Below are 21,795 nucleotides of genomic sequence, written 5' to 3'. Positions count from 1 at the left end.
GGTGGCTCAGTGGGTTAGGCCTCTGCCTTCAGCTCAGGTCATGATCTCAGGGTCCTGGGATCGAGTCCCGCATTAGGTTCTCTGCTCAGCAGGGAGCCTGCTTCCTCCCTCTCTCTGCCTGCCTCTCTGCCTACTTGTGATCTCTGTCTGTAAAGTAAATAAATAAAATCTTAAAAAAAAATGTGTGTATGTGTCTGTGTGTATATGTTTATACATATATATAAATTGTATGTAGATTCTTGAATATTGGGACATACCATAACATGCCTATTAAGTTAACTTCAGAAAACTTTTTCAAATCATTGATTCATTATCACTTTTTGCATTTTTTTTTAAAGATTTTATTTATTTATTTGACAGGCAGAGATCACAGGTAGGCAGAGAGGCAGGCAGAGAGAGGAGGAGAAGCAGGTTCCCCGCTGAGCAGTTAGCCCGATGCGGGGCTCAAACCCAGGACCCTGAGATTATAACCTGAGCAGAGGCTTAACCCACTGAGCCACCCAGGTGCCCCGATTATTTTTTAATTATAAAAATACTTCGAGTTAATTTCTCTCTAAATATCAAGAAATAAATTGTGTCTATTGATTACTTTTGTAAAATGAGAAATTTAGCATACCTTTGTTTTCTTCTTTCCCTTAATTTCAGTACTTGGGAAAACCAAGATTTTTAAATTTTTTTTATAACTTTTATATCATTGGTCTTCTCTTTCAATAATTCCTTTGGAATTTTTTTTCCCTTTTGAATTATTTTTTAATAACTTTTTAACCATATAACTTCGATATTCAGGTTTCTTTGCTTAATATATTTTTAAATTACATGAACTTCTATATTTGAATTGTTCTGGTTCATTTTTTCAAAAGCCTGTATTTTTTTATTCAAATGATTTTAAAAGGAATATTACATGAGTAAATGCCTTCTAAATTCTTGTGTCTATGACAGTGTTTTTCTCTTTGTTTTCCCTTCACACATAAATTATATTTTGGTCATTTATAGAATAGTGAAGTCATCATAGTTGAATTTAACATAGTTATTGTACCTCTGATACGTGTTCAGCAGTGGTGAGAGATGACATCAGTCTGAATTCTCTGCGTTTGTACAAAACATTTTTAAGAATTCTACTTAGATACTCATAGGGTTGTAAACAACTAAATTAATCCCTGAATTTGCCTTATACCTATGTATGGGTCTTTTTGAAAAATGTATTTTGCTTGAAATAAGACTACTTTCAGGGTCCTAATCAGGATTCCTCTCTAATCAGGGTCTTTTTCAGTTCAAGTAGTGTTGCTTTGGCTACTTATTGGGTTGTTGCTTTTATTTCTGTTATTTTACTTGTGCTTGAGTCATCTCTAAACGTGTTTATAATATATAGTTTGGGTTTTCATCTCCTATATACTGGTATGTTTCCTTTTCTCTCTAATTAAAAAAAATCTTTCTGTTTCCCATAATTTTTTTTTTAAGAATTTATTAATATGTCAGACAGAGAGAGAGGAAAGCACAAGCAGGGGGAGCAGCAGGCAGAGGGAGAAGCAGACTCCCCGCTGAGCAGGGAGCCTGGTGTGGGACTCAATGCCAGGACCCTGGGGTCATGACCTGAGCTGAAGGCAGATGCTTTGCCGACTGAGCCACCCAGGCATCACTTCCCATAATGCTTTTGAGGTTTTTTACTTGTTTTCTGAAATCACTAATACAAGTTTTGTTTTGTTTCGAATTCTGCCTTTTAGGGCTCTTTGATGTGGATCTCTCTTCTGCTCTTGCCTTTCAGTTTCTTCACGATCGTTGTTTTGACTATCTCATCCCAGAGCCTTTTTATCTTAGCTGATAGTATCCTCATTCTTATTCTTGAATGAGAGGATGCCTGTAAAGGAGACTCAAAAGACAATATGCAGATTGCTGCGAGCCCAGTCTCTGTCTTCTTGAACAGTGGGTCAATTACATCACTATTTGATCAATATAAAAATCTAAACAAAACCAAAACTTAGGTCAATATCCTGACCTAATTGCCATCATCTAGCATGCTTTTCATTTCCTAGTGTGGTTCTTTTGTCCTGAGATGGACTTTTTTCCTCTCTACCCTGACTAAATGGATGGAGGAAATACATTAAAAAATACAAATATTTTTGTGCTTTTTCCTTCCATTTGTAATATATAATTAAAGAGTTACACTTCCCGGAGTATAGTGGTACTCTCTTATGTCCAATATTTCTTTTCTAGTAGCTGGGTTTTGTGGGGGGTTTTTTGTTTGTTGTTTTTGTAGTTGCTGAGTAGGAATAGTAGATGTCGTAGATGGAGCGGAGTGGACACGAAGAAGTGCGTGAAGGGAGTGACAGGCAGTGCTCCGGCTCCCATGACACGGGATCGTCTGAGTGACGCAGATCTGAATGGGGGACAGCTAGTGAGGCAGCAGTAGTGTTCATTTAGACATACTTTGGGGAGAAAGACGTTTTAACTTTCTAACAGTACTGTGGATGACCTACTAGGACACTAGTACCTAAGACCGAATTAGAGAACTTTGGTATATACTGGGATTTCCCCTTGGAATGTTGCGAGACATTGTTTTGAGCACTCCTGTGAAGGCTTTTTGGTGTGTGTGTTTTCTATGATCTTATAAGAGCCAGTTAGAATTCTTTCCATTTCAGCAACAGAAAATGCCACAGGTATTGCTATTCATGTAACTAAAAGTCTAAAGTTAGGTAGCGTGTGCGTGTCTTTTACTGTCCTTGTGACTCAGTCCCTGTCTCCTGTGCTGGCTTTTCTCACACTCTAGGTAGTAGTCTCCAGCGGTTCTAGATCGCTTCTCTTGAGAGCCCGATGGTTGCCTTGGCTCTCATTTCAGGCTCACTGTGGCTCTCATGTGGACAGAGGATGGAGTAGTGCTTACAAAAGCCCTGTTTCATGCTTAGACACAGTTAAGCTGTGTTCCTGTCACTGAACCATCACCACGGCCCAGGAAGTGGTTAGTGTAAATTGGAACCACCTGCTCGAGTTCAGACGGGGCTTCCACTTAAACCTGGACCAAAGCAGATGTTTGGGGATCACCAGACAAAACTGCAGAGCTATTTCTGAAAGAAAGGAAGGAAGACGATGGGGAGGCAGACAACAGATGTTCACTGCCGTGTTTAAAGGGAAGTCACGAGACACTGATGGAAGCCACGAGAAATGCTGGAACACCTCTTATGCCTCTAAAACACGGAGACTTCGGGCAGACTGAGCTGTGAACAAAATAGGGCTTTGAACCTTGCAGCCTGGGAGGACAACACTCCTCAGTTGGAATTTGAAAGTATAACAAGTTTTAATTAAACTTATATTTAGCTATTTGTCTCTCTAGCTATGCTTACATTTTAATCGTTGTGGACTTTATAATATGTAGGTAATGAAATGCAGATTAATTAAGTAATGCATTAATATCAGAAGAATAGAACCTAGGAATGATTATCAGTAATGTAAGTATTCTCTATGCCTGCCTGTAGCTGGTTTTCATTTTTTGGTTCCTGATCTTTATTCTTTTATTGGAGGCCGAGCTACCCACATGTCCTGCACACACTCAGAGTCAGTATATCTCAGTAGAGCTTTACCCGGGGCCTGTCCCCCTCCTAACAGCCTCTGTCCTTTGGCCAGCCAGCTGAGAAACAGTCTTCCCGGGGTCCTCCCTGGCGCTTACTTCCCACAGGCTAACAGTTCAGCCTTATCGTTTGTCACCTACTTCTGTATGTTTTGCTGCCCTGTTGCCCACGAGTCTTCTACTCTGAGTGCCAGGGTAATATTTGTAAATCGGGAAATCTGATGTCATTATCACCCCGCTTAAACTGCTTCAAGGACTCCCTGTCCCATGGAAAATAAAATCCACAGTCCTCACCCTGATCTACATGATTTTCCATCATTATATCTTTGCCTTCTTGTCTGGCAGACAAGTCACTGTTTTCCTCAGGTACCATGATTCTTTAGGCATAGAAAAATAATTTTTGCATGAAAGTTCACATCTCTCTCTCCCCTTCTCTCTCTTTTTTTGGACAGCCTTATTAAGCACTTAAAGCAGATTTGTCTTTTCACTCCTATAAACCCTTGCTCATTCTCTATTAAAGCAGCTACTGGGGCACATGTGTGGCGCACTCATTAAATGTCTGCCTTTGCTCAGGTCATGATCCCCAGGGTCTTGGGATCGAGCCCCGCGTGGGGCTCCCTGCTCTGCAGGAGCCCTGTTTCTCCCTCTTCCATTCCCTCGGCTTGTGTTCCCTCTTTTGCTCTGTCTCTCTCTGTCAAATAAATAAATAAAATTTATTTTTAAAAAGAGCAGCTACTGAAAATTGTCTCATACATTGATTTGTGTCTCTCAGAAAAGAAGTGAAATGTAAATAACAGAAAACCAGTGACTTCAAGAGAGATTTAAAAAAATGTAGAACAAGTGACTGAAGATGGTACTTCACAGTGTTACATTGCAACATTTCTGGAATTTTCTTGGCCTTTATGTCATGGATTCAAGATAGCTCCTGCAGCAACAGCAGCACGCCAGTGTCCAGGTCCAAAGTGGCAGAGGGAGAAGGACATCAGAGAACGCTGCTTACATTTCATCTGCTGAAATTGAGTCACATGCCCACACTTAGTGCAGTGATTATCCCGGGGGATGATATTAGTACGGCTGGTTTAGACCAGCATCATTCACCTCCTAGCAATAGGAGAAGCCTGGTCCTCACCTGCACGTGAGTATTCTGGGTTTCTGAGGGTAGGGGAGGAGAGAGGCGGAAATGTTGTTGGTTCGACGACAAGCAGTCATGGGCTGCATCTGGCTCTCCTGATGCTGTAGCTTCTTGGAGCAGGGCTTTCTTGTCCCTGTTTGTTTCTTGTCATCTTTGCATCTTTCGTAACCAGCATTAGTGCCTAGTTATGGTAAACACCCACTCAATATTTGATGAAAAAGTTATGATAAACACCCACTCAATATTTGATGAAAGGAATGGAATGACGTGATACAGCAGATACACATGGATAGAGTTGCCTTTCGTTGAGTATGAGGTGGTTGCCCAGAGATACATTCGGGACAGGAAAATAGGGAAACCCCAGCTCTGCCTGTTGTAGCAGGGTGGACAGTAGTGACTGAATTTTAATCATAGTACCTGCCTGTGCTGATGAAAGCCTGGGAGTTACTTCTACTTAAAGACGATTAAGAAGGTTATAACCAATGGACATTATTGATGAATTCTGCTTTCTAAAATATGACTTTGGAATGATGCAGGCTAAGAGCCTACCCAAGGTTTGTTCAAATGTAATAAAGAAATGCAAAATCATGGGGGCTTAAGCAAGATAGAAGTCTGTTGCTCTCACACAGGAAAAAGAAAAAAGGCTGGAGGTATGAAGTCCAAGAGGCTTTCAGAGGTCTAGCTCTCGTTTTCAGGGGTCTGCTGTTGTGCTGTTCCTTGAGGGGAACCCCCATCTGATGATGGAGGGTATCTCTTGGAGCTTCTGCCTTCATCATTCAGATACAGGTGGGGACATCATTCACCCCTGCTGCAGACGGCACACCCCTGCTCTTCAGGTAGACAGTGCATACCAGGTGCATTTCACCGTCCAGAATCTGGGCAAATAGAGTTTAGTAATACACTTTCTTCTCTTTCTCAAAAAATTTTCTCTAATAGCGGTTCATCTGCATTTTATGAGATGTTTTTCCAAGGACATTTTGAATTCATTTATTTTTTGTTCTAGGTGTTTTGAAATAGCAAAGGCAAAGATGACGTATATACAGAGAAATACAGTCTTATCTAAAAATATAGATATTTTGAACAGTTGATAATAATCTTCCTGCTGTGTCCACTTTCATAAAAAGAATCACTTTCATAAAAACGGGAAATGTTTTTCTTTGAATTTTGACAGAGACCACATTTATGTATCTTAGAAATATAGTATATTTAAGAAACTGCTCAAAATAGGTTTTCTTAGAAAATCAAATTAGTATATAGCAGTTAACCTGGAATTCCATTAGGTAGTCTAAAAAAACTAAAATATTTTATTTACGATACACTGTAACATGTACTGGACATTTTAGACCTCTTAAATTGCTGTAGTGCAAGTCACTTTTTATTTTTAGACTAGATCAATTTAGAGATTCCAGTTAGGAACCTTGGTCAAACTTTCAGGATATGAGGATTCATTAAAAAGAACTTTCTGGCTGTGATAACTAGGATTCAAAGAAGCCTATCATCCAGAGACAATTCTTCTCTGAAATTTTTTAGATTATAGATTTTCGTAAGGATAAACAGAATGTTACCATCATTTACAACCTCCACCAAGGTTAACCTCTGTCCTGACCTCTTGCAGAATAGGTGAATATTGTCTGTTTTTGTGCTTTATGTAAACGGAGTAATATGATCATAATATTATCTTTGTGTCTAGCTCATTTCGATCAGCATTGTGTTTGTGAGACTCGTCTCTACAGGTTGCTTGGAGCTGTTGCCATTCATTCTCATTATTGCAACCCCTTCCATTGTACGAATACACCAGTTATTTATCCATTCTGCTGTTACCATAGACCTGAGCCGTTTCCGCTTTGGTCCTGTGATAGAGGTGCTCTGAACATTATAATACAGGTCTTTGGTGACCATAGATACCCATAATACCCATTGCTACTGGCTAACACTTAGGAGTGAAAGGCTGGGTCATATGGTGTATATTTGTTCACAGCCTTAGAGGATCCTGCCAATGAGTTGTTCAGATTGTTTGTTTCAATTTACATTCCCAGGAGCAGCATATGAGTTTCAATTATTCCGCAGCCTTGCCAACCTGTGCTATTGTTCATTTTAGCCCTTCTGTTGGAAATGTAGCAGTATCTCTTTGTGGTTTTAACCTGCAGTAATAATGGACAATTTTCATATGTTCATTGCCCTCTTTTTGTGATTATTTAGTTCTTTTGTCTTTTGTCCAAAGTCTTATGTTCATTTTTCTATTGGCTTGCCAGTCTTTTTTTGTTTTTTAGTGGTAGATGAGTTTTTAAAAAATATTTGTATTGTTAATATTTTCTCCCACTCTCTGGCTAACTTTTACTTTTTTTTTTTTTTAAAGATTTTATTTATTTATTTGATAGAGAGATCACAAGTAGGCAGAGAGGCAGGCAGAGAGAGAGGGGGAAGCAGGCTCCCCACTGAGCAGAGAACCCCATGTGGGGCTTAATTATGATAGCTTTATAAGAAGTGTTGTTAGCTAATAGTGTAAACCTTCAGCCTTATTCAACACTGCCTTGACTTTTCTTGGCCATTTACATATCCATGTAAATTTTAGAATTATCTTGTTAATTTAAACAACACTCATGGAAAACAAAACATGCTGGGATTTTTTTTTTTTTAAAGATTTTATTTATTTATTTGACAGAGATCACAAGTAGGCAGAGAGCCTGGGGTGAGGGGTGGGGCATGGAAGCAGGCTTCCCACTGAGCAGAGAGCCTGAAGCTGAAGGCAGAGGCTTAACCCACTGAGCCACTCAGGCACACCACATGCTGGAATTTTGATTTTGACTGTATTGAATCTGTAGATTAATTTTGAGGCAATTTACATTTTTATAGTAGTAAATCTTATTATCCATTAACATGTTATGTTTTTACTCTTTTGTTTGGGATTTTTATTTTTAATTTCTGAGAGAGATTGCTTGTAATTCCCTCTCTTTTAAAATCTTTTTTAGGTTTTGGCAGTGTGTAAAAAATTAATAAGTGATTCCTTTTACTATATTCTCGAAGAGTTTGTGTAAAAGATCTTCTGTAAATATTTGCAAAAATTTGCCAGTGAAACCATCTGGGCCTGAGAGATAGTCTGTGGGAAAGTTTTAATTGTAGACTCATATTCCTGCTTCTTAGATTTTCTCATTCTTTCATCAACTTCGGTAATTTGTGTTTTTTGGAGAATTTATCCATTCATTCAAGTTTATCTATTATATTGCTGCACATGTGTTCATAATAGTCTCTTACACTTTTTTGGTTGTCAGTATTTCCTACAGTGATATCTTTTTTTATTCCTGATATTGATATTTTTACTTACTGATATTTTTACTTTTTCTGTTTTTTTTTTTTTCTTGATAAGTCTTTTAAAAGTTGACCTAAGGGAACCAGCATTTGTTTTAGAAGATTTTCTCGACTATATGTTTGTAAATATAAATATGCTTTCTCCTCTTTTCAGAGTTATTTTCTTTTCCTGCATTTTTAAATTTTTTCATAGCTTTTTGAGATAGAAAGTTAAATCTTTGAATTTCTCGGTAAAACTTTGAGTTACTCCTTTCCCATTTTCTGTTAGAAAAATATAATGAAAGGTTTAGCCCTTCACCTCCAAGCATTGCTTTAGCTATAACACACAAATTTGTATTTGTGTGGCTTTGCTATCTAATGTTAAATATTTTCTAACTTCCATTTTTACCTCTCTGAGCCAAGGATTATTTAGAAGTGCATTATTTAATTGCCAGACAGCCATGGATTATCTACTCATCTTTCTTTTATTAATCTCAGACTTCATTCCATTGTGACCAGAAAATATACTCAAAGATTCCCAATATTTAGGAGTTTGGCGAGGTTTTCCTTATGGTTCAGCACGTGGCTTATCTTTGGAAAGAATGGGAACTCTGTCATTGTTAGGTACAGTAGTCTGTATACGTCCGTTGGGCCGATTTTATTGACTATGTTCGGGTCCTTCCCACTTCTACAGGATTTCCTCTTCTAGCAGATATTGAGATTTATTACTTCAAGTTTCCCAGTATGATTATAGATCTGTATATTTCTCCTTCAATTCTGTCATTCTCACTTTATACGTTTGCACGTCCTGTCATGCGGGAGCAGTTTCAGAACCGCCGTATCATTTAGTCAGATCCCCCTTTATTCTTCAGTAACATCCCTCTGTCTCTCTAGTAATATTTCTTGCCTTAAAATTTATTTTTTATTTATACAACTATAAGAGCTTTCATTTGGTTAATAGTTTTCTAGTAAATAATTTACTGCTTTTGACTTTCAACCATCCTATAACTTGCCAGTAAAGTGTGACTCCTATAAAGCGTATATAGTTGAGTTTTCTAGTGGAGATTGCCAATTTTACTTTTACTTGTAACTTTAATCCATTTCTCATTTGGTGTATAGGTGTTCTAATTTGATTTACATGTACAAACTTCTGTTTTCTTCTTCACAAATTTTTTACTAATTACATTTTCCTTCGATTCACTTAATACTTTTTTTTTTTTTTGTAGTTATACTGGAAATTCTAACATGTAACTTTAACTTTTAACCATTTAATAGAAGTGATTACTTTTACCTCTTCATGGACCCTAACTCCATTTAATCTGCTCTAACGTTTTGTGTTACTGTTTGCATATGTTAATGTTACAAATATTTTAAACTTCAGAAGACATTGCAATTATTGTATAGTTAGTATCTACTTCTATTTAACCACATATTTCCTCTTTCTGATGATCTTACTTACTGCCAGCATTTTCATCTTTCTGCCTGGGACCATGTTCCTCCTGCTTGAAGAACTCCCTTTAATGTTTTTTTAGTTCCAGCCTGCTGGTAATAAATTCCCTAGTTTTTGTGTGTATGAAAATATCATAATTTTTGCCTCCAGCTGTATTTTCACTGGGTATAGTAGCATTCTAGGTGTGTGGTTATTTTTTTTTCCCTCCTAACTTCAAAAATGTCATTCCATTATCTTTTGACTTTTGTTATTTTGATTGATCTTTGACAATATTGTGACCATGTCAAAGATTTTTTTCCTTCGGCCATCGTTTTCAGCATCTTAACTGTGGTATTCCTAGATGTAGTTCTGCTTTAACTTACCTTGCTCAGGATTTGGTGAACTCTAGGAACTTGATTTTTTAAAATCAATTTTGGAAATTTCTCATTCTTTTTCTCTTTGAGTATAGGTTCTGTTATGTTTCTTCCCCCTTGGAGACTCCCATTCCATCTCTGTGTAACTTTTCAGCATATCCTGTCTCTTTCTTGTTCTCTGTTTTATTCACTCTTTCTTTTCTCTATTAGTTTTGCCATGTGCTAGTTACTGATACCACTGCACTGATACTGACTTCTGCCGTATTCAGTCTATCAATAAAATCATCCACTGAGATCTGAATTTCAGATATGGTGTCGTTTAGTCTTAGAGTGTCCATTTTATTTTAATTTTGTATATATTCTCTTCTCTGATTAAAAATACTACACTTTCATCTATTTTGTCTATAACTACACATTAAAAACACCAAGTGACCTAAGCTAAAGAGAAGTACACTATATGATTTATCACTTCATTATGAATGATTGGAATCATTAAAAGTTGGGAGTACTGTGAGCAGTACTGATGTGTTCAAGGGTGAGCTTTGAGATTATTTTGGAATTTGAGTTTTCAGATGGTTCTTTGGATGTGGTTGTTTAATGCTTTGAAGGTCTGGTGAAGCATGAAATGCTTGGGTTGGAACTCTCTGACTCTATGGATCTCTTTAGGCACGTTGGAATGTGCTTGTGGAGATCAGCTCAGGTGCACATTCCTGGTGGGATAACAGAAATTAAGGGGAGAGAGGGTGTGTCGTGGGCGTGACATTCATGGTACCACTTGGACTGTCATGGCAATCATCACATTCCCTCTTAGTATTCCTTTTGGATTGCCAAACATGCATCCTAATGTAGTCCACCTTGGTCCCCTTCAGCTTTTCAAGGTAGATCAGTTTTGCCTCATTTCTTGCTGTGAGATCATTCTTTGTGTCCATCTTCCTCATCTGCTTGTCCCTGTCACTGCTTTTGAAAATACTTTGTGGATTAAGAGGTATTAGTGCCATATCTCAAGAGAGAGACTGAAGCTAATGTGTCCCGAAATATGATGGCTGGGAGTGGCAAGTGAAGCTGAAAACTCTAAGAAATAAAGTGTCCAAGTGAAATTACCAACAGAATCCAATTATACGGTATCTGTATATGGACAAGTTCATTTTGGGCTTTTCCCCCTTTTAATTGTGTTAGTATTAGAAAACACTGCTGTGGATTTTTAGTGTGTAATTTTTAAAATTTAGATTATATACCTGACAGCAGAAATGTGCAGTTTAGTGTTTTGTACCAGCAAAATGTGCTCATTAGCATAATTAGCATAAAAGAAAGATTGTAAGCTTTCTAGAAATCCCTCTCATGGCTGCTTCCTGTCACTACTTCCTTCTGCCTGAAGAAAATTCTCTCATAACTTCTAATAGTGTAGATTAGTTTTGCTTGTGTTTAAGCTTTTTATAGATAGAATCATGCAATATGTATATTTGACTTTCATGTTTGACTTTGAATTCTTACTACATTTAGGGTTTATCCATTTTGTTGTGCATAGTTCATTTTAATTACTGTATGCCAGTGTATGACTGTATTACAATTTTTATCTCCCAGATTGGGGGAATCTGGTTCTTAGAGGAGATTTGTGTCTTTTCCTCCAGAAGCCTTTTCTGGGGCAGCCAAACTATGCTTTGTATTTATGGTGGGTGTTGAGTAGGAGACCATTTTTTTGAATCTCCTCAATCAGTGGCAGATCTGTGCTTTGTTTTGGTACTGGCTGGGAGTCTGAGATGCCTTCCTGCCCACCCCCCACGGACAGACAGCTTTTGCTTCTTCCCTTCTCACAGAAGTACCTGGGGTCAGGAAGGAGGACTTTCTGTCTCTTCCTGGAGACAGATAAGATTTGCTTTTTCTCTTCCCCCATTGTCCCTGGCAGTGAGGGTGTTTGTTTTCTCTCTCCTAGTAGTTGAAGGATTTGTTTTGTATGAGAGGAATCATGCACATATGTAGTGTTTCATGCCTGTCAGCTCTCTACAGCCAGTTGCTTCCTGCGTGTCTGAGCCACTGAGGGGGACCATGTCTGATTTGCCCCCAGTCTTTCTCCTAAGTACCCAGTTGAGGCCCGTGGAGAAGATCTCACAACTGAGTGCAAACCCAACTTGCATCTAGTCATTCTTAAACTGATGCTCTAGTTCACTTTGGCCTTTGGGGAATTACTTACATTTTATCTGATTTGGTTTTCTTACATGCTTTTGTGACAATCACATCTTTCTCCCTTGCCTTGTCAATGGTGAAACTATTAGTATGTTCTCTCTCTGGAATTTCTTTGACTACTTTCCAGCCTGAAAATTTAATGTGATCTTACTCCAGAGAGAACATAAACTTTTGATTTTAGAAAGCAGTAGGATAGGGAAGACCAACCAAATCCTGTCATTGAATTTATCTGAAGCTGAGCCTCAGTCCTTGTAAGGGACAGTCTCATTCTATTTCAGTCTTTATCTTAAAATGTAGACCCAGGTAGCTCTCACTGAAAGGACACCAATGTTACATCACTTCTTTCTTTGTCAGCATCTGAATTCCAGGTTTTTTTCCCCCTCAGGCCCCATGGAAATACTGTATTTTAGCTACTACTTTCATAGGCAGATCTTATTGGGGAATAAGTAGAATTCCCCGCCCCCCACCCTGCCACTACTGCCAAAGAAAAAGTGCCTGGGTAGACCCTTTGAACTTCTCTTGGGGTTCTTTTTTGGTTTGAGATTTTACATATTTTTATCCAGATTTTCTAGTTGTGCGTAATAGAATTAGAGATATGCATGCAAGTATGTGTGTGTGTGTGTGTGTCTGTGTGTGTCTGTGTGTGTGTGGGTACATACTGTTCTGCTGTTGCTGGAAGCCAGGGTCTTGTAAGTAGCAGTCTTTTCAGTTTATAGAATCATTCTGAGGTTTCGGAGCACACCGGGTAAGCACACTGGGTAAACTTTGTGTCTGCTCTCTAACTCAGACTTCCTCTTGACATTTTTATGTAGAATTGTAATCTGGTTGGGATGGCCGGCTCCCCCAGATTGTCTGAGGTAATGCTTCTGTCATCTGCCCTTCACTGACAGATGCCTCAAGAGTATCTGTTCATAGTAAGGAGAGCAGACAGATGGTCCCCGATCACGGTCATCTTGAGGCCCTTACATGAGGCCTGTGTGCATATCCTGAGTCTTTCCAACCCCCATCCTCTCCCATAACCTATCCTACCATGACTTTAGGCAGGGCAGATATAGGCAAATGAAAGAGAGTAATTGTGAGCAATGCCATTTATTTTATACTTCATTCTACCCTGTTGGAATAAGCAATGGTCTGTGCTTATCTCACATGTTTACTTAGTTTGTTAGGAAGCTTAAACTATAATTTCTGTATCATAAGACAGCAGAGATGGGGACTGACTAAGAGAGTGAGTGTAGGAACTGCGGATAGTACAGTAGGTAAGAGTACAGTAGGTAAGGGATGAATTCTGTACAGAAAAGGTGGCTTGCAAACACAATTTCAGAGGATGAAGCCAGTATCTTGGTCTAAGATATCAGGTAAAACTGGATGGAAAAATCTAAATGTAGAATCAAAATAGACCTCACAGAGCTCAAACATTAGGATAGGCAGAACGTGTCATTTTACTCTGTTTAGGATTTTAAATAGGCATGAGTAAAAGAAAACATTATCAACATAGGCAGAAGAAAGCAGAAAGAAACATTTCAGGATGTGGCACAATTAGGTTCACATAAAATCACAACCAGAGAACTTACAGTACTTTCATTTTTAGACCAGGGACTACTGACATGGGTCTTGATTTTATTTATTTTATTTATTTATTATTATTATTTTTAAAAAATTTGACAGACAGAGATCACAAGCAGGCAGAGAGGCAGGCAGAGAGAGAGGAGGAAGCAGGCTCCCTGTCGAGCAGAGAGCCTGATGCAGGGCTCGATCCCAGGACCTTGGGATCATGACCTGAGCCGAAGGCAGAGGCTTAACCCGCTGAGCCACCCAGGCGCCCCTGCATCTTGATTTTAATCCCCATATTTATAGTAGGATGTTGAGGACTGCCCGATATGACCAGCTTCTCAGAAAGAGAGCAGGCCCTACTTTACTTAAAATTGCTATATCTCCTACTTGGTCCTCACCATTCTGTCTAATTCTAAAGAATCATAAAGCAACTTCTGAAAAGAGAGAGTCCTCGCAAAATGGGAACATCACATGCACATGAATGGATCATACAAAATGTGCTGATTACTTTTCTCTTATGAAAAGAAAAACTCAACTGTTTCTCAATGATTTTTAGAATTTGAAAAAGAATGTGAGATAACTCAGATTCCTTATATAAATATGTCTTGCTATATTTGATTCATTTTAAAAATCCTATCTTTTAAAACTGTTTTGCTAAGGACATAAGCATAACTCAATAAATCTTGCTTATTTCCTACAGTCAGTAGACCCCAATTTCCTCATGTAGGTAAGGAGAGAATATTGATTTCATCAACTGATCTCCCTGGAGAGTGCCTCTTGTCTTGTACTCAAGACGTAATGTGTCAGTTAGCTATTGCCACAAATATATTTTGTTATCAACCACTCCAAAACCCAGCAAAATACAAGATTAACCATTTATCATGCTCACAAGTATAATACTAGGTATATAAAATATATATACCTAGTATAAAAAATAAGTATTTTTTATAAAGTATTTTTATAAAGTATTTTTTATATAAAGTATAAAAAATATATAACAGGTTTGGCTGAGCCGAGTGATTCTGCTTCTCACTTAGATCTGTGGCAGCTCTTCTCCTGGTGTCTCTTGTCCTTCTTGGACCAGCAGGGTAGCCCTGGAATGTTCTTGCATTGATGGCTGAGGCACAAGGATATGAATGGAAATAAGCCCTTTAACCAAGCTTAGAACTGGAATAATCTGATTTGTGCCCACGTATCACTGAGAAAAACAAGTCACAGGGCAAGTCCAAAGGCAATAGGCGGTGGTTTATAGTCTGCCCATGACAGGGTCATGGCAAACAGATGGATACAGAGAGAGATATAAAAAAGTCAGAACTGATAATCAAACTTCAGATTCCTTGTGTGTTTGGATATGAATGCCTGCAGGAAGTTTTCTGACTATATACAATATTTACTTCATTCTCTTTATTTTCTTTAACCTGACGTGTCCCTTTGATTATTGTTTCCTTCCATCACTAGTCATAGAGGTAGTAAGAACTTTCTGACTCTGAATTAAGTTAAATTTGTGATTTTAGCAAAAATTAGTCAATTAGACCCCATGAACTAATGCCCAGATAAAAAAAATCTATGGACTAAGTGCCACTGTGACTGTCTTCTTCCTGCCTCAGTTACTGCACAGTGATCATGACATACTTCCCCTCTGAGGTCAGCTACAGGCCTTAGCTCTGCCCTCCAGACAGTCCTAACCCATCAGGCAGATGTGTGAGTTGAAAACTGTTGTTCTTACACTAAATGAACCAGATTCCATTCATTCTCAGATTCTCAAAACATCTGACTACCATCTGGAAGTATGTATCCTTATGTAAGGTAGTATTTCATCTGGGATTACATGAGATATTTTACTTTTCTTAATTCTTATAAATAGGGTAAATAGTGCTCATGGAAAAATATCACAAAATAAAGCATCGAACTATTGTGTGCCCTTGGAACAAGGTATTCACTTTAAATACATTGTATTTAAAATGATATAATAAATATTCTTGTGCCTGATATGATTATAAAATAATTTTACCAATTCAAGTTGGCATTTAATTTTATGCTTAAATGTCTTAAATGATTTGATTAGCCATTTCCCTATAAGGAATTGAATAGTAGTCCATTTCATTTGCTGGTGAGTATGTTGCTGTCACTTGGATACCTTTCTTTAGACCCTTTCCAGATTTCAGAAATATGTAAGTTTACTTCATGTGAACTGCCATTAATTGGCAGACTTCTAGGGCTGTGAGTGTCAATTCACCGAACAAACATTTTGTATTTTCTATACAAAGACAAATAAGGCAAGTTCCTCTGCCTTGGGGAACTCATAGTTTGTATCTACGCAAGTAATCAGTATCTAATCCTTGCAGATATGTAAATGCAAGCAGATGAGGAATTTGGTGCATTTGAGAGTCTTCAAAGAAGGAGCATTTTTAAATTGTGTCTTAGAGGACCATAAAAGTGGCAGATCTCATTATTTACAGCAAAAGGGGAAGGAGAGCTCAGGCAAAAGCATTTAGAAACTAACAGGCACAAAGTGGCGATGGTACAGAACATGTTCAGGAATAGCAGTGCAAGCAGGGGTATGAGTGAGGGAACTATTTTATTTCTTCATCCCAGACATGATGAGGGGTTTCACTAAAACATTGACATGAGAGATGGAGAGAAGGGCCTTTTGAAGAGGTATTTTAAAGATCGTTTGAGAAGACTTGGTGATGACTATAGTGGAACAGGGAGGGGAAGGTGACGGAAGAGGTGGAGATGGCCTGCTGTTACCTCAGGTCACCCTCTGAGCATAACGATAGTCACCGAAATGGGGAATGCAGGAGGAAGTGAAGAGTGTTCCTAGGTGGTTGAAAGGGTCCAGAATCAGGAGTAATCAGATATAAACAAATATAACTAGAGATTATGTCAGTCCTACAACTTCCTGTGGAAGTGAGAGCCTGTTCCCAAACATTTTGACCTGAGGCTTCAAGTAGATACTGGAAACTATTTCTGGAAAAAAAGAGAGAAGAATTAGTTTGAAGAAGAGTGCCATGTTCCATCTGATAAATTTTTAGAAATAAGGCTGTTTTCAGTCAGCCATGGTGGTGCTTTCCACATTCTTTCCTAGAAGTGTACCTTTGTTACACCGGAACAAATGCTATCTTAGTTTAGGATACGAAGAATGAGACACTCAAATTACCCAAACATTTCCTTTTTCTTTTTCGTAGCCCCCCTCCCCCACTCTATCTCTTATTTCCTTTTTTCTCCACGGAGGTGTCATGGTTTGATGTGTTTAAGGAGGGGAAGGTCAGAGCTCGCTGCTCTACGTTGGGTGAACCTTCTGAACCTTAGAGGATAATTTGAAGTCCACGTATCCTCCAGGGTACCAGGAAGTCTCTTACTTAGCGTGGCTAGTAAATAGTATCTTCTAGCAGTGAGTAAAATGAAAAAGAAGCCAGATTCATGTGATTTTGATTCTCTGTGGAACATATTAGCCCTCTACGAAGTGATGTGGGGTCTCCAAACTTTTTGAGGCCCTTAGGTTATTAGCAATCAGCTAACCGTAAAATGATTTAACTCTCAAGTGCAGAGATGGAAGCAAACAGAAATACAGACTTGGCCTTGTCGTTGTACACCTTTAACCTAGGAGCTTTCTTCTGGTTTTATCTTCAACTCCTAAGGTTGAAAATAGAACTACTTTCCTGCCCCCTGTTGTTTTGTGGTTTCTCTGGATTCCTTATTTGTAACTTGGTAACTTTTAGATGTAATTTGTCTATTTCTTACAACAGTTGAATCAAATATTTTTTTAGAATGAAAACCGAAAGCCTAATGTTTGCTAAAGCATTTGCTGGTACTATACAATGTAATGATTATTTGATTTTTCTTTCCTATTGGAGTATAGGCTTACATTTTCTGGTATAGCATTATTTTTACAGATACTACTATTTGTAAATTATTAAAACTGTTTCAGCAGAAATGTTCGTGGGCTTCTAGCTTCATGTACTGAACAACATTTCACAAGGCAGATTTTGGTAAAGCTGTTTGGTTGAAACCCATTATTGTTACTTTAGGTGCTGACTATTCTGATGCCGACTTTCCAATTGCCTTGATTAAAGTAGAAACGTTCTATGGCTTGGATGACTTACATTTCAAATTGGTTTGAGCAAGATGATTGGTATGAAGGACTACAAAGAGTAAGATATATTTATGTTGTAATTATGATTTTCTTTGGGTTTTTCTGCTTTCTGCGCATGCAGCTGTATTTCTTTGTAATTTATGTTGCAGACACTTTTGCATTGAAATATTTTGAGGGTAAATAAAATACTTGGTAGATTCCAAAGCAGAGGTAAGAAGACAATATATAAATATAGTCATAATCGTACATTGATGAAAAGATTTTTTTTTCTGTCCTTGTTTCATGAATTCTTAATATTTTCAGATTGTCTTCAGGCTTGAAATATAATATAGATTCTTGTTAATGAGATTAACGTATAAAAACAGCAATACTTTTAATAGTCATTTTACATAAAGAAAAACATTTAATGAAATAGAAGATGTGTATGATAATACTATATATTACATTAATATTGTAAAAGAAAGTGCAAAAATTTTCTGAAGAAAGGTGCCATGTTCTATCTGATGAATTTTTAGGCAATTAATTATGTTTCAAAAGATTTGCATTGTTACCATGGCAACTTTTATATAGTATTTTGAAAATAGCTGTTCTGATCTATTATAGAAAGAGTAGAAAACTGCTATTTAAAAGTGCATCTAATCAAAATGGATTTAGCATAAAACAATACAATGTCGTTTTTATTATTTTCATGTTTTGAATGGAAGATTTCTTTATTATTTAAATGAAAGCACTTTGTGGATTTTTCTTTTCTTACACAGCTGGACTTTTCTTTTTATTAATGAGTGGCACCAAGAGCCAGAGTATCTTCCTGCAGTGTCTCCAGCTTTCCTCCCCGTCGAGTCAGAGGGCAAACAATACCAAAGATAGGAAGCGTGCGTTTCTCTCCTACCTTGCTTCCACGGGGTCCCTCCTCCACACGTCCATGAAAGACATTTTCTCAGTATTTTACTTCCTTTCCCCTATCTTTTTAATTGCAATTCCTCAGCAGTTTAAAGCTTCCTGCCTTTGGGCTTTTCCTAAAAAAAAATTTTTCTCCCCAATTCTAAAACAAACTGGTAAACATCTCTGCAGCCGGTTAATAGCAAACTCCGGAGAATAATCGTCGTGTTGGGGACCCTGAAGTATTCTCAGAGAACAGACTGAGAACCAGTGGGTAGCTTGTCATTCTGAATTTCAATCTTATCCCTCAGTGATGGAAATATTCCAGCTTATGAGTTTTTTTTTTTTTTTAAGATTTTATTTATTTATTTGACAGAGATTACAAGTAGGCAGAGAGGCAGGCAGAGAGAGAGAGGAGGAAGCAGGCTCCCTTCTGATCAGAGAGCCCGATGCGGGGCTCGATCCCAGGACCCTGAGATCATGACCTGAGCCGAAGGCAGCGGCTTAACCCACTGAGCCACCCAGGCGCCCCAGCTTATGAGTTTAATAAGTCCCACTGGACCACACACACACTGCAGTGCCAGGACCCTGTGTTTGTGTTGTGTGTGTGCACTTTAAATGTAATGGTAAATGCATTTCTGATGTTGAACCAAAGGGTGTTTTTTTCAATTATAGCCCATGTATTTCTCAATGGGAGGGCATACTAACTTGCTGAAATGCTTTTCACTAAAATTGGGTGCTCCTTTAGTGACTAAGGGTAGTTCGTAGAGATGATGGGGATTCAAAATCTTGTTTTCCATCATGACTCCAGTCTGCCCTATAATACTACCATCGGCCTTTATAAATGAACTCCTGGCTGAGACCGATTACAGAAGCAGCTGTTACTGTATATAGATACAGTTCAACCCTGAAATTACAATATTGTTGTCTTTGTGAGGTTGAGCTTCTCAAGTTTTAGTCAGTTCTTACATAGATTCAGATGAGAATGAAAGATACTATTCTAAATAATGAAAACTGGCACATGAATATGGACTTCAATTTCTTCTAAAAGTATAGCCTGTATTTTTCAGATGATGTGTATGTGCATATATGTCCCATGTAATCATCAGCATTCAGCATAGCAAATTTTTCAATAGAAATTTTTTTCTCCTAATTTATTTAAAAGCAAAGTTATAACATTGAAGCATGGGATTTATAATGTCCATAGATAGAACATATTTGATAATAGTACAAAGGACTGTATGGGGTGAATGAAAGTATGGTTGTGGCGTTAGTACATTTTACATGAAGTAGAGCAGTAACTCAGTGTGCAACAGATGTTGGCGAGGATGCAGGAAAAGGGGAACCCTCTTACACTGTTGGTGGGAATAGAGTATTCTTTTAAAGTTCACAGGAAAAGATAAGTTGGATTTTTTAGTTAAAGTTGTAATTTAGAAATGCAGTATTTGAAAAACCACATACAAGTGTGAGTTTGATCTTTAGTACAAAATTAGGATAGCATTATTTTGATATAATTAATATTTATAGCATAGGTATATATTTCTATAGATACATATGAACTTGATTTTAGCTTAGTTTTACAATTTTGCATTTGGCAGTGTTGTAACTCTAGCTGTATTTTAAAATTCATTGTGATTATTTCATATCAACATTTTCTTGCATATTCAGAAGTGAACTTTAATATTATACAAATCTAATGTAAATATACTCTTACCATTTGTTTTTTAAAGAATTTCGTATACTTAATGTGAACAGCATCTTTACTGTAATTATAATGTATGTGTGGTGCTTTGTATGAGATTGAAACAAAAAATTGAGTTTGCAAAAAATTGTCTTTGCAAGTAGGCTGTTGCCAGGCTCCTAACACTGTCACTTATATGTGGGGTGACACAATGCTCAGACTTTTCTTCCCAAAGCTTTTTTTTTTTTAAAGATTTTATTTATTTATTTATTTGACAGAGAGAAATCACAAGTAGATGGAGAGACAGGCAGAGAGAGAGAGAGGGAAGCAGGCTCTCTGCCAAGCAGAGAGCCCGATGCGGGACCCGATCCCAGGACCCTGAGATCATGACCTGAGCCGAAGACAGCGGCTTTAACCACTGAGCCACCCAGGCGCCCATCTTCCCAAAGCTTTTGTAACTCTACATTATTCAGTGTACCACAGGGGCTTAGTACTTCGTCTTTAAAGTGTGCATGTTGTTTCTGGGCCAGTAAGATTATATTTTTCTGAAGCAACAAATCCTTAGAATGGGTGTGGAAATTCTTAAATCATTCACCTAAAAATGCAACCTATTCTAAAGTAAGGATACAAAAAAGTACATAATATTTATCTGAAATCTATAATTAACTGTTACATTCAGTTAATATATGCTTATTTACCAAATATGTGACATGTTTTTTTAGGATTTATGTTTTTAAAAAGGCATATATTTTGGAATATACCTGCAGTTGAACATCTTCCATTTTTAGTAATGCAGGATCATTTGTTATGTAACCATTCATGCTGACTACAAAAATAACAAAATGTTCCAGATGTTTCTTTTTTCTCCTTAGCAATTACAAACATCACTTAATAAAAGCTATATCATGTTACATATGCTTTTAATAATACTTTTGAAAAATAATGTGGAAATTTCAAATACTGCCCATTTACTTTTTTATTTGTATTTTTTAAAGATTTTATTAATTTTTCCTCAAGAGAGAGAGTGAGAGCATGAACAGGGGAGAGGGGCAGGGGGAGAAGCAGACTCCCCTCTGCGCAGGGGGCTCCTTGCAGGACTCGATCACAAGACCCTGGGATCATGATGAGCTGAAGGCAGATGCTTAATGACTGAGCCCAGGTGGCCCAGTACTGCCCGTTTAAATACCTAATTAAGATTTAGAAATGCAATAGTATTGATATATTTAATGATGTACATTTTTTTCAAATTTTATTCAAAATCATAGATCTTTACAGTAAATTGCCATTTTGTTTTATCCTGCTTATTACTTTGATGGCTGATTTGGACAAATTATTCAACTCTGAATTTAAAAAGGAATTAAGTTGTTAGCTTGTAAGACTTGTGAAAGCTGCTTAGAAGCAAGGTCATACCAAATTATATGACAGTATTGAAATTTTTATATTCTCTACACTTAGAAATTAAAAAGTAGTAAATTTTAAAAAGTAGTTAATCAAAGTATACTGATAATTAAAGTAAAATTACATTGACAAAATGGATTTTGAAGTAACTTATTTATTTTTAATACATAGCAGAGGGACTTGGAGTTTCTAGTCTGGCAGGTAAGGAGCTAAGAAGTCTCACTCTGGCC

The 21,795-nt window shown here is 37.5% G+C and overlaps 1 protein-coding gene across 7 annotated transcripts in view; it reads left to right on the top strand.

Moving 5' to 3' along the window:
- The window catches only part of WDR17 (WD repeat domain 17), a 101,202-nt gene that overhangs the window by 9,062 nt on the left and 70,345 nt on the right, over positions 1-21,795 (top strand). For 2 of the 7 annotated variants that reach the window (XM_082715831.1, XM_082715832.1), the window contains one exon: positions 17,543-17,665. The exons of 4 other annotated variants lie outside the window; for them this stretch is intronic. In XM_082715831.1, the coding sequence (XP_082571957.1) occupies positions 17,600-17,665 (66 nt within the window). In that variant the 5' untranslated portion in view covers positions 17,543-17,599. Of the gene's footprint in view, positions 1-4,331; positions 4,695-17,542; positions 17,666-21,795 lie in introns of all 7 variants that reach the window. One more of the 7 variants, XM_082715838.1, reaches the window with a different exon arrangement.

The sequence above is a fragment of the Mustela nivalis genome, assembly GCF_964662115.1.
Source record: "Mustela nivalis genome assembly, chromosome: 20".
NCBI classification, from domain to species: Eukaryota; Metazoa; Chordata; class Mammalia; order Carnivora; family Mustelidae; genus Mustela; species Mustela nivalis.
The sequence above is the reverse complement of the archived record's forward strand: the minus strand, read 5'-3'. Positions and strand labels throughout refer to the sequence as shown.